Genomic DNA, 12,513 nt, shown 5'->3' on the forward strand with positions numbered 1-12,513 from the left:
TCTTTCGTCAAAAGGATGTCAGAAGGATTTTGAAGAATCTTGATGCTAAGAAAGCTCCAGGTCCCGATGGTATTTCTCCACTTGTTCTCAAAAGCTGTGCTCCTGAACTTACTCCTATTCTTTGCCGCCTTTTTTCACTTTCTTATTTGAAAGGTGTTTTTCCTTCTTCTTGGAAATTTGCTCATATCCCACCAGTTCCTAAAAAGGGTGACAAATCGCTCCATCCAATTATCACCCCATTGCAATTACTTCTACTCTTTCTAAAGTAATGGAGAAATCAATTAATCGCCAATTCTTAAACTATCTAGAAACCTTCCATCTGATCAACGATCACCAGTATTGATTCTGTCAGTGTCGATCTACTGGTGATAGATATTCTTACCCATTAATGGACTAATTCGGTGGAAAGGTTCGGTGAAACACAAGTAGTTGCTCGTGACATCTCAAAGGCTTTCGATTGTGTTTGACATAAAGGTCTTCTAAACAAGCTTCCATCTTATGGTTTGCGAACTGTTTTTAGTAATTGGTTATCCAGTTTTCTCCCTGATTGCTCACCGAGGGTGATGGTGGATGGCTCTGTGTCTTCTAACTTCTCCACTAATGCCGGTGTCCCCCAAGGTTCAGTTCTTTCCACCACTCTTCTTCTTGTATATTAATGACCTTCTTCCATTGACTGGAAATCCTATCCATAGTTTTGCCAATGATAGCACATTGCATTCCACTTTCCATTTTAAGAAACCTTGTCCTGCTCAATCAGCTTCAACTTCTCGAAAATCTGCTACCAATTCCTTAAATGCCGATCTTCAGGTAATTCTCCAGTGGAGCAAAGACAACTTAGTTGATTTCAACCCTTCTAAAACTCAGTCTTGTCTTATATCTCGCAAAAAGGATTCTTCTGCTCCTATGCTTATCTTTGCTAACACTCCGATTTCTAGGCAAAATGATATTTCTCTTTTAGGGATTACCCTGACTTCTAATCTCTCTTGGCACAAGCACATTACAAATATTACTTCATCTGCATCTAAAAAACTTGGTTTTCTCTTTCGCTCTCGGCGTTACTTTTCTTCCAAACAGCTGCTCACTCTGTATAAATCGCAAATCCACCTTGCCATGGAATATTGTTCCCACATCTGGGGTGGTGCCCCCAAAACTCTCTCAGGCTTCTTGATTCCATTCAGAAGAGGGCAGTTAGGTTAATTAATGATTCATCTCTAACAGAGTGTCTCTACTTGCTGTCTCAGAGACATACTGTTTCTGCTGCATGCCTCTTCTAGATACTTCCACGGGCACTGTTCTTCTGAATTGGCTTCTATAATTCCCGTTCTCTCTCTCTCTCAAAACAGTCCGAACACGTGCCGCCACCAGCCAACATCCATTTATTGTCCAACATCAACCTCACAGAACCAACTTTTCATCTTCCTAGTTTATTCATTCAACTGCTGTTTTCTGGAACAACCTTCCTTTATACGTATTTCCTGAAAATTACACAGTCTACAGAAGTTCAAGTCTAATGTCAACAAATATCTTCTTTCGTCTTCTTAACCTCCAACCCAAGCACGGTACTAAGTACTATAGGTTCTAATACCTCTCGTGTTTGGGGTTTACAAAAAAAAAAAAAAAAAAAATATAAACGTCAAGAAAATCTACACCATGAAAATGTTCACAAGTTGCTTTGAAGTGACCTCTGGTAAAAATGCTGTCACCCTCAAAGATTTTTGGAGGTCGAAGTTCAACATGCTGGACTGTGAGGCTGATTGTAAGTTTCTGGAATGATGTTTCCACCAAGTGCTTAAATTCAGCCTGGAAAAACATTTGGCCTTTAATTATCCATAACGTTGACGGATTTGAATATGATGGTCCTTTGACAAATGATATTGTCAGTCTTGGTAAATCAATGGGTCTGGAGGTTGGCAAAGAAGATGTGGACCTTATTGACCTTATGGGTATGAGCTAACAACAGAAAAGCTACAAGAATTTAAATAAATTACGGAGAGTGACACTGGAGAGGAAGAGGAAGAAAGACACCTGAAAGTGTCAGCTGAAGACTTGTCATTTCTTGTTGGGAGCGTTTAAGAGAAGAAGCAAAAAGCACCCCAGCATTGAAAACACTGAACTCATGATGGACAAAATGGAAGACGAAGTCATTTCTTACTTCAAGAAGTTACAAAAAAGTTGTCAAAAACAGTCCACTCTGTTTCTTTGCAAGTAACAGCAAAAGACAATAGACTGAAAAGACACCTGATGCTTGATACTGTCCCACCACCACTACGCCACCAATGATTTCATCAGCTTAAACTTCAAGTCTAAGGTAAATGCTAATTTATTGTTGTTTTTTTTTATTTTAAGATGTTTTATGGCTATTAAATAATCTTTATAAAACACTCATTTTTAATTTAAAAATGAAGTATAACATGTAAGAAATACCTAATTTATGTGAGGAACAAATTACCATCGGAAGTGGGGGCTCCATTGTTGCAATATCAGGGCAACTCACTGTGAAGGCATTCACAATATGGATAAATGTATATCAAAAACGATGCCAATTCCACCTATTTTGGTGGTTTACTATGAACTAAAACGATGCTTGGCACTAACCTGTTCGATTACCAAATGTTTATATTGTTTAATATTTTTTAATATTAAAAATAAATAATTTCTATATTTAAAAAACGTATTAAGTGGGAAAACATCATTATAATAATACACTGTGTATTCTTTATCATGAACTTTTTTACGTGGGAAAACTTTTTACCCGAGAAACTTCTAATGTGGGAAAATAATACATTGCAACATGTAGAGTTGAAATTGGGACTTAAGAAACCAAACCTAGTACAGGGGAAAACTTATGTGGGAATTTCTTATCCGGGTTCTACCATATTTCAATAAGTGGCAGCTCACTGATAACAATAACTAACTACTTACGGGATGACTGATGTCAACAGTGAAAAGTGCTTTAATATTTGAAGTGTCTTCACCACTGCGCTGTGCCTGTAAGCATAAACATTTTTAGAAATTATTTAATTCTTAAATTTTGTTAAAAATTCTTATTTAAAAAATTAAAAGAATATAATAATGTATAAATATTACAAGCAAACAAGATACACACTTCTTAACAAGACACATCTTAAAAAATTTCTGTGGGGCAGGGAAGTGAACAACTCTGTGCTACTCGGCAACCACAAATATAGTATAGCCTATCTAGGTTTGATAATATTTTGTTGTTTGCTCCAACAGTAGCACGAAATAACATCCCCACATCAACTTTCATCATCCAATTATTTAAATAAGGCAGGATGGCAAAGTTCATTCATGTGCATTATTTGGGGTTATACTGTAATAAAATAACATGCTAAGAAATTACATTCATTATTTGTACTTGTCTGGGGCTTTACAGTTTGAGATTACCTTTACTGTAAAATATATGCTTAAAAAATATGCACTAGTTCATCAACTGTGTACAGAATATGGAAAGAGAAATTATTTTATTTATACTGTATTGTACAATATAATATTAATTACAATAAGGTGCAGTACAGGTAGTTCTGACTTTACGAGTTAATTCGTTCCTAGCGCACGCTCATAAAGCGAAAAACCGTAAAGTGGGAATTTATTTCCCATAGACATAAGGTTAAAAATAGGGGTTATGTTCTCAACAATGAAATTTAATAGCTAATTAGTTTATGTTTAAAGAATGATTGATTTAGCGAAAAAAAATGAAAACGTAGCCTGCAAAATCAAGCAAATTATAATAATAGAAAATTATTTACGATTTACAAATGTTAAAGAATGTTTATTCTTCATCATCGACTAAATGCACACTCATTGATCACTCATTATTGGCTCTGCACTCGTTGGTTTGTTGCACAAGGAGTCACCTTATTCAGAAATGTTTCAAGAGGCGTTTGTTTCCAAGATAATCTTCTTTTAATTATAAATTTCATAATTGCATGCATAAGCATTTTTTAACAGCACATACAAATTGCAACTAACAGATTCGCATGGAGTAACAAGTTTATGAAACTTTAAAAAAAAGTACGAAGAGAAGATTCTGAAAATTTATTTATATATTTTATATGACTGAAGATTTCAGTAAAGGGGAAACACATTTCACCATGATAACATAAAAAACCACACAATTCCAGCTATTGATATTTTCGCAAATGCAAGAAGATAGAGTTTACTACCCGTTTATAATTGCTTGAACTAACAGAAAAGTGCAAAAAAAACTGGAAAGTGCGAATTGTTTTTATTGTTTTATGGTCGTGACCTACAGAAATGTGCTTTAGAAAAATATCACAAAGCTGTTTAAAATTTATTCTTATAACAGAAAATATAACAATGAAAGGATAGTGCATTTTAATGATTTGAATTGGTAACTAATACAATTTACAAACCATGCTCGTGACCTTAAAAATGACATTTTAGAGAGATAAATAGCTTAGTTATACAGCGAAAATTTGAACTTCCGAGATCTTGAAATGAATTACCAAAAAACAATGTGTTATTGGGTTCACATTACGGTATTTTAACAATATGATGGTGTCTCTGGAACTGATTAATATCGTAAAGCAGGGTACACTGTATTGTATAGCTATGCACGTGGTTTGGAATGCGGTATTTATGAATATTCAACATTCATTTTTTGCAATTAATGTTAATATTTTCGATTTTGTTGATACTTGGGAAAAAAAAACTCGTAAACCCGAGAACTGCCTGTATTTTAAAACTGTATATTGAAAACCCTCAATTTAATAATATGACCAATTGAAATTAAAGGATGTGACTGTATCTAGAAATCTGGCAAATTCCTAGATCTCATGAGATTAGTTCTCAAAGTTGCTGGATTTGGGACTTTTTTTTTATTTTTTTTTTATTATGTAAACCCCAAACACAAGAGGTATTAGAACCTATAGTACTTAAGTACCATGCTTGGGTTGGAGGTTGAGATGACAAAAGAAGATATTTGTTGACATTGGATTTGAACTTCTGTAGATGGTAATTTTCAAGAAACACGTATGAAGGAAGGTTGTTCCAGGAAATGGCAGTTAAATGAATAAACGAGGAAGATGAAAAGCTGGTTCTGCGAGTTTGAAGTTGGACAGTAAATGGATGTTGGCTGGTGGCAGCATGTGTTCGGACTGTTTTGAAAGAGACAGTGGGAATTATAGAAGGCAGTACAGAAGAACAGTGCCCATGGAAGTATCTGTAGAAGAGGCATGCAGCAGAAACAGTAAATCTATGAGACAGCAAGTGGAGAGACTCTGTTAGAGATGAATCATTAATACTGTAACAGTTTATTTTACATCATCTGAAATATTGTAACTAGTCCAAATTTAACTTCCATCTAATTTGTGTTGCCATCTGGCAGAGGCAGCAATGCCAGTGGTAAACCCCAAATGTGAATAATTTTATCCTCTTTTATGTAACTTTTCAAAAACATTTGTTTTTCAAAATTATATTACTGGCTAAATAATATTTTGAAATAACTGTATGGCAACTTGTGTTTGCAGGTCTGCTGTTATATTATAGTTTATTTAAGGTAATGGAAAATTTCTTAATTTTTGGAATTCTATCTGCATGAAACTTGAGTCATGACCAATAATTTTGTTCTGGTGTGAATTCAGATCACAGTAATGCATTCAGTAATGTGTATACTACACATTTTTTTATAGATGATTACAAGGTAAATACAGAGTGCCCAGCAACTAAATTTATGATGAATACAGTATAAAATTACATATATAAATCATAATTTTAACTATTATACTTAAAGTCACATCAAATAGGTATTTGATCTGACTATAAGCAAGGTTAATAACCCACATACCTATTGAACAGCAGACTTTATGTAATTTTATGTAAGCATTAGTCCCAAGAAAAGCTATCGAGTTTGTCCAAAAGTTTGTTCCGGCAATCAATCACCCACTCACTAAAGGCAAATTTCCACACATCTATTCTATAACTGTCTTTCCTCAATTTGAATTTATGCCCCATCAGGTGCAGAATCTGAGCAAGAGGAAGAACCAACAGAAATTTCTTCTGCAAATAACTGGAATAAACCAAGTTGAAATGACATATCTTCTGAATTTAGAAAAGGAGCCACCTGACTTTATGCTACTCCAAAATCAAGGATTCACAACCCAAGAGGCTTCTTAACTTATCAATATTAACAGCAAAACAAATCACAGTATCACAAGCAAACAGTGACTATGATATTTTAGAAGATATCCTTCTCTCTAATATTCAGCTGATATAATTTCTTCTTCAAATGAAGCTCCTGATTTAATTTGAAGTCATAAGTTTTCTTTTTAAATGAAGCTAGAATTATGTTAAATTTCAATTTACCATTGATTATGATCGCCAAAAATTTAGTCTCCGATACCTGTAGGGTCTGTTGTTGGACAGAATAAGAGGTAAGCAAAAATAAAACCAATATATGGTTTTCTCTAGGTTCAAATGAAAAAAAAAAAGAAAAAAAAAAAGTATCATAAATGAATTAAAAAGCTTACTCTGAATTACAATACTAAAATATGAAGAGCTGACCTTCAAACTGACAGACAACTGAAAAGGACAAACAGTATAGTTGGATTAAAAAAAAAAAAAAATAATAATAATAAAAAATACACACACACAGTAAACCCTCAATTTAATGGACCGATATAACAGACCTGACAAATAATAATACAGTAATGTACATATTAATCTCGACCATATTATTTTTTTTAGGTTATACAAAACTTTTTTTTTTTTTTAGGAGCATTAGCAACTAAGGCCATATTGCTCCGGGTATATGTGGTGGTCATTCCCTGACCTTTCCGCATCCTCCATATTTGGTGGTCACGGGCTCGGACCCCGGTATAATCAAGAAGAGTGTGCTACGCACTGCTGCTCCTGCCCACCTGGCTATGGAGGTGCCATACAAAACTCCAGTGTTATTATTAATTAAAAATTAATAAAATTACCTATTTCCATTGTTTTGATAATTACCTACCGTTTATTTTATAATTACCATTATAATATAATTGTAACTTTTTAAATAAATAAAATAATTTACTTTATAATTACCTTTTATCTTATAATCAAATTCAGGAAATTGTTTTTTATTCTTTCTGAAAACATGTTCGTATAGCTGTTTTCCCAGATTACAGATAAGAGCAAGCAATGACTTGCAAGCTGAACGTGACTCAGGACACCAAACTGCAGGTCTACCGACTCACTTCGGTATCAGTCTGCCTCAACCTATCGTGCAGTTAGGTTTTATATACAGAGTGTTTCTGTGATTTCTGAATTGTGACTATTTATTAAATAATTTTGCAATCTTTACAATTTAAAATGGCATCAATCAAGTGATAGAAGAGTTAAAAGAAAGCATGTGAACTTAAATGTGGCACAGAAATTAGAGCTAATTGAGAAATTAGAACAAGGTGTAAATTTATGGCGTAAAAAAACTGTTTCTGATATCCGTAAATCAAAGGCCAAATTGCAACATAATTTTATATTGTGCAGTACTGTATATTGTATTAAAGCTTTTCATTAAGAACAATAAAAAAATGCCCCACCAGGTTACATTCGATTTAACGGACACCCCTTCTGCACTATTAGTCCATTAAATTGAGGGTTTACTGTATATGTTTACTGTTTACTGTATATTTTCTGTTTACCTTAAAGAAATGGAGAAAAGGCTGAAAATAATACGGCAGAAGAAGAATGGAATCTCTTTGCAGTATTCTTGCTGTTATAATAAAGATTTAACTCCTTTAATTTAAATAAAAATGAAGTAGTCTGAAATATAACCAGAAATGAATAGACAGGAACAGAAATTAATTAATAAAAACTAAAAGAGCTAATACAAATCAAATCAATTTGTATTCCCAAGGGCTACTTAGCAACTCTAGACACAGTAAGTACAGGAACTCCCAGACTTACATAATATTTGACTTTACGTACATTTTTGGGTCGGTTTTGCACCAGCCGGTGCAAACTGAAAAAATATGGAAATGTATTTTGCATCTGTAGGGATAAATTTGTAGGTATTGTGAAAATATTGTACTGTGAACCCAATAACACAATTTTTTTTTTTTTTTTTTTAAATTCGTTCCAAGTCCTTGGAAGTTGAAAATTTTGCTATGACTCTAATGACTCTAAAAGGTCATTTTTATAATGAAAATTGCACTACACTTTCATCATTATCATTTATTCCATTATAAGGATCGATTTTGAATGCCTTCGTGATATTTTTCTAAAATACATTTCGTGAGGTCACTACCATAAAACAATAAAAACAATTTTCACTTTCTGGTTTATTGGGCTTTTCTGTTAGTGCAATCCATTATAAACGGGTAGTAAACTCAGTCTTATTGCATTTGCGATAATACCGATAACTGGAATTGTGTGGGTTTTTATGTTATGGTATTATGGTGAAATGAGTTCCCCTTCACTGAAATTTTCAATCATATAAAAAACAAATTTTCAGAATCTTCTCTTCATTCCTATTTACAGGTGACCCCCCCCCCTTAACGCTGATAATTTGTTCCGGAAAAACAGAGCGCTAAGTGAATCCGCATTAAGTGAGCGCCGCATTCCCATAAGGTAGCATATGTATTTGTGAGTTGCGGTCGGTGCCATAGGATATTTCCTAATCAATAATAAATGGTAGTGAAAAGATGCACAAATGTCGGTCAAAATATTTAATATTCAAATATTTGTACATATAAAATATTCTGCATTACATACGTATATAATTATGTGGTAACTACTTACGTATCAAAATTAAACTCAAAATTCCAATTAAAATCATGAATTCAATTGATCTAAATTGATTTAATTTAATTGATAAATTTAATCATGAAAAATGTGTCGATTTTGAAGTATTTGGGTTGAACTTTGGCCCTCTTCCAAATAAACTAAAAGGGGTATTAATTTTAAATCCCCACAGTGTTACCACCCAACAATAAAGTCAACCGATCCTTCGCCACTTTGAAACCTGGCATGTTTTTTTATTCTTTCAATATGAAACTTCTTTTAGGCATTCGTTTCCACAAAAGTCCCGCTTCATCTATGTTAAAAACTTGTTGAAAAATATAACACATATACCCCTCTTCAATAATTTTAACAAGTTCTTTTTGAAAGTTTCGGCTCCTTGAACTGCACTTGCAGCTTCTCCCTGGATTTTAAATCTATTCAACCAGCTCTTACTAGTTTTAAATGGTTCTACATTTTTTTTTTTTTAGGTGAGTTTTCTTCAGGTCATTATAATGGCTAATCTCTCTCTCTCTCTCTCTTTTTTATAATATTTAACTTAACTGAATTCTGCATTGGATATTATCTTCAATAAAATTAGTTAATGTCTTTCCATTTCAATCCTAATAGCCGGCCTAGCCCTAGTTGCTTGCAGTGGAACAGCTATCTTTCCTGCTGCTAAAATTAATTCCTTATTTTTTTTTATAATTGTTCTTACAGTTAAACTTGCAAGTCCTAAATTATGGGACACATCCGCTTGTCTTTGACCGGAATCGATTCGCTTCAAAATGTCTAATTTAATTTTCAAATTCAGTCTTTTTCTGACATTTATATCTTCGCACTGTGCCCAGACGTTGCTTTTTCATTCTTATCGGCCATTATTAACTCTTTGAAAATGTAACTGCGTTGGTTGCATTAATTATGATACAATGTTCAAGTAAACCGTCCATTACGCACGATGTCTAATACTGTACTGAGTGATGACTAGACTTCAGATAAATGCATATAATTCAAATATTACAAGCAATATACTTGATAATTTTTTAAAATGTTGAAAAACATTTTTTTAAATGTTTGAAAAACGTGGGAAACGTTTTAATGCTGTTTTGCTATTCATTTTCAAGCTATTGACTCCATCAAACAAGTTCTTTGGTTCGTTAAATTTAATGGCATATTTAACAAACAAGTTCGTTAAATATGCCATTTTTGGCATATTTAACGAAATCGTTTCATCAAATGAAACGATTTCGTTAAATATGCCAAAAATGCAATCTGTAAAAGAGCGTTATAGTGATCTGTGACAGCATTATAGTCAGATATGGGTTATAATATAGGAACAGCATTATAGCGAATCAGTGTAAAGCGTAACCGTGTTATAACGGGGGGGGGGGCCTGTTGTACTTATTAAAATGGTGAAGGGAAAGGGACCAACGGAAAGTGCAAGTGCTGGCAGTGCTAGGAAAAGAAACAAAATTGATTTAGAAATGAAGATGATTAATTAAGAAGCACGAAGCAGGACAAAGTTTGTCATCTATTGCACAGAATTAAGTCTTGCTGCTTCAACAGTGAATAGTATTTTAAGGGACAGTGTGCATATAAAAGAACACACATGTCAAAGGATCAATGCACTTAAGATCAACATTGATCACAAAACAGCGTTCAGGTGCTATATCGATGATGGAAAGGCTATTAATAATATGGATGGAAAATCAGATTCAGAAGCAAATGCCCCTGAGTCCAATGGCCATTCAAGCAAAAGCAAGAAGTATTTATGAAGATATTAAGGATAAGTATGGCAAACCCCTAGCCAAATCTGTGGCAAGCAACGGTTGGTTTAATAGGTTCAAGCATTGCACTGGTTTCCAAAACATTAAAGTATGAGGTGAAATTGCCAGTGCCGATTCTGCAGCTGCAGAGAAATTTTTTCTGCGTTGGAAAAAATTATTGATGAAGGCAGCTATTCAATGCAGCAAATTTTTAACGTAGACGAGATTGCTCTGTATTGAAAAAAAGAAAAGAAAATGCCGGATCGAACATACATTGCCAAAGAGGAAAATACAATGCAGGTTTCAAGGCATCAAAAGATAGGGCCATGCTCTTGCCTGGGGCTAATGCAGTGGGAGATTACAGATTAAAACCACTGCTTGTGTAACATTCTGGAAATCCTTTTGCATTTAAGGGCATCAATAAAGCCAACCTACTCGTGCATTTCCAATCGAACCAGAGAGCATGGATAACAATATTTCTTTGATGATTGGTTTAAATGATGCTTCAATTCCAGAGGTTGAAAAATATTATAACGACAATGACGTTCCTTTCAAGATTTTGCTTCTAGACATCCTAAGAATCTAGATGATTTCAACTCGAACGTGAGAGTCATATTTCTACCGCCAAACACGACTTCACTCATCCAACCTCCTATGGATCAGGATGTTATTTTGAATTGAAAAGCATACTATTTATGCACAACATTTGCTCAGGCATTGTCTGCAGTAGACAATGAGAAAAATTATGTTAAGAGACTTTTGGAAATCTTACAATATTTACCACACCATTTTAAACATTAATAAGGCTTGGGCAGAAATTATTAAAAGTTGTTTAAATGGCACATGAAAGAAAATATGCCCACAGCACGTAAAAGGCTTTGAAAAAGACGAATCATATGAAGAGGTTACAGATAAGATTGTAAAGGTTGCAGAGCTACTTCAGTTGGTTGTTGTTATGGGAGTTTAATGGTGCATAAGCTACTATGGCTATAATGCACCTACTTACTTCAGTTGGAGGTTGATGTCAAAGACAGAGGAGTTAATAGAGGAAGAAGAGAAGGAATTATCTAACAAAGAACTTATTGACTTGTAGGCAGCGATAGTGAAAGAAGAAAATCCGGAACCTCAAGCTTTCCTCTCCGGTTTCTGCCTTCACATCAATCCTGAGAAGTTGAAACAGCTGACTTTCTCGCTCAAACGGAACCCAACAATAATGCAACCCAATCTAAGAGGATTTGCAATTTCTGCCATTCAGCAACACACCGATCTGGGCGTTATTTTTGACCATAAGTTCTCCTTTCTACCAACAGACCACCTGCAAATAAAGTTCTGTTGACTACGGTGGATGCTTAAGTAACAACTTATGCATGTCCATGACCAGGCTGTTGGGTGCAGTTATATTAAGACATGTCTATCCGGTCATACTTTATGGTGCAGAAGTCTGGTCCTCAACTGCCACAATGCATCTGAGATGGATTTTGCTATTGAAGTGGGCTATATGGAAATTTCGGCTTCCCCCTCCCCCCCCCTGCACTAAGGACCACTCAAATGGCGGTAGCTCTAAACATTAGACATCTTCCTGCCATTATCCATGAGAGAACACACATCTTTGCCGTAAAAATAACGGTTAGCAGTATTTTGGAACCAAATTCCTGGGCTAACTGCGGATAAAGAATCCTGGTACCAAGCCTTCAGGCCAATCCAGTCCTTTGGGGTGACCCCAAACTGGTTAAAGTTATCCAATCGGTTCTTACCCGTGCAAATACTGCAGTTCATACACTCCTTGGACGGCGACCTCTACAAGTTTGCATCGATAAAATATGCAGAAATTATTCCATCAGCTTCCTTCTCAGGACCACATCACAGGATATTAGAACCTGCTCCAGAGGACCTGTCCATCACTGCCATGGATCTATCACTACATCATTCCAACTTTCTGTGCCTGCTCAGATGATTCCAGTACTGTAAAAGGACTGCTCCCCGGAGAATAATTTAACTTGATAACATG

At 34.6% G+C, this 12,513-nt stretch overlaps 1 protein-coding gene across 1 annotated transcript in view; it reads right to left on the reverse strand.

The window, feature by feature from the left end:
• Tapdelta (Translocon-associated protein delta) overlaps window positions 1-12,513 on the reverse strand; it is a 90,112-nt gene that overhangs the window by 22,164 nt on the left and 55,435 nt on the right. The window contains exon 5 of the mRNA XM_090371621.1: window positions 2,923-2,988. Within this exon, the coding sequence (XP_090227747.1) occupies window positions 2,923-2,988 (66 nt within the window). The remainder of the gene's footprint in view (window positions 1-2,922; window positions 2,989-12,513) is intronic.

The sequence above is a fragment of the Mastigoproctus giganteus genome, chromosome 4 (assembly GCF_048544385.1).
Source record: "Mastigoproctus giganteus isolate SK-2022 chromosome 4, ASM4854438v1, whole genome shotgun sequence".
In the NCBI taxonomy this organism is placed as follows: Eukaryota; Metazoa; Arthropoda; class Arachnida; order Uropygi; family Thelyphonidae; genus Mastigoproctus; species Mastigoproctus giganteus.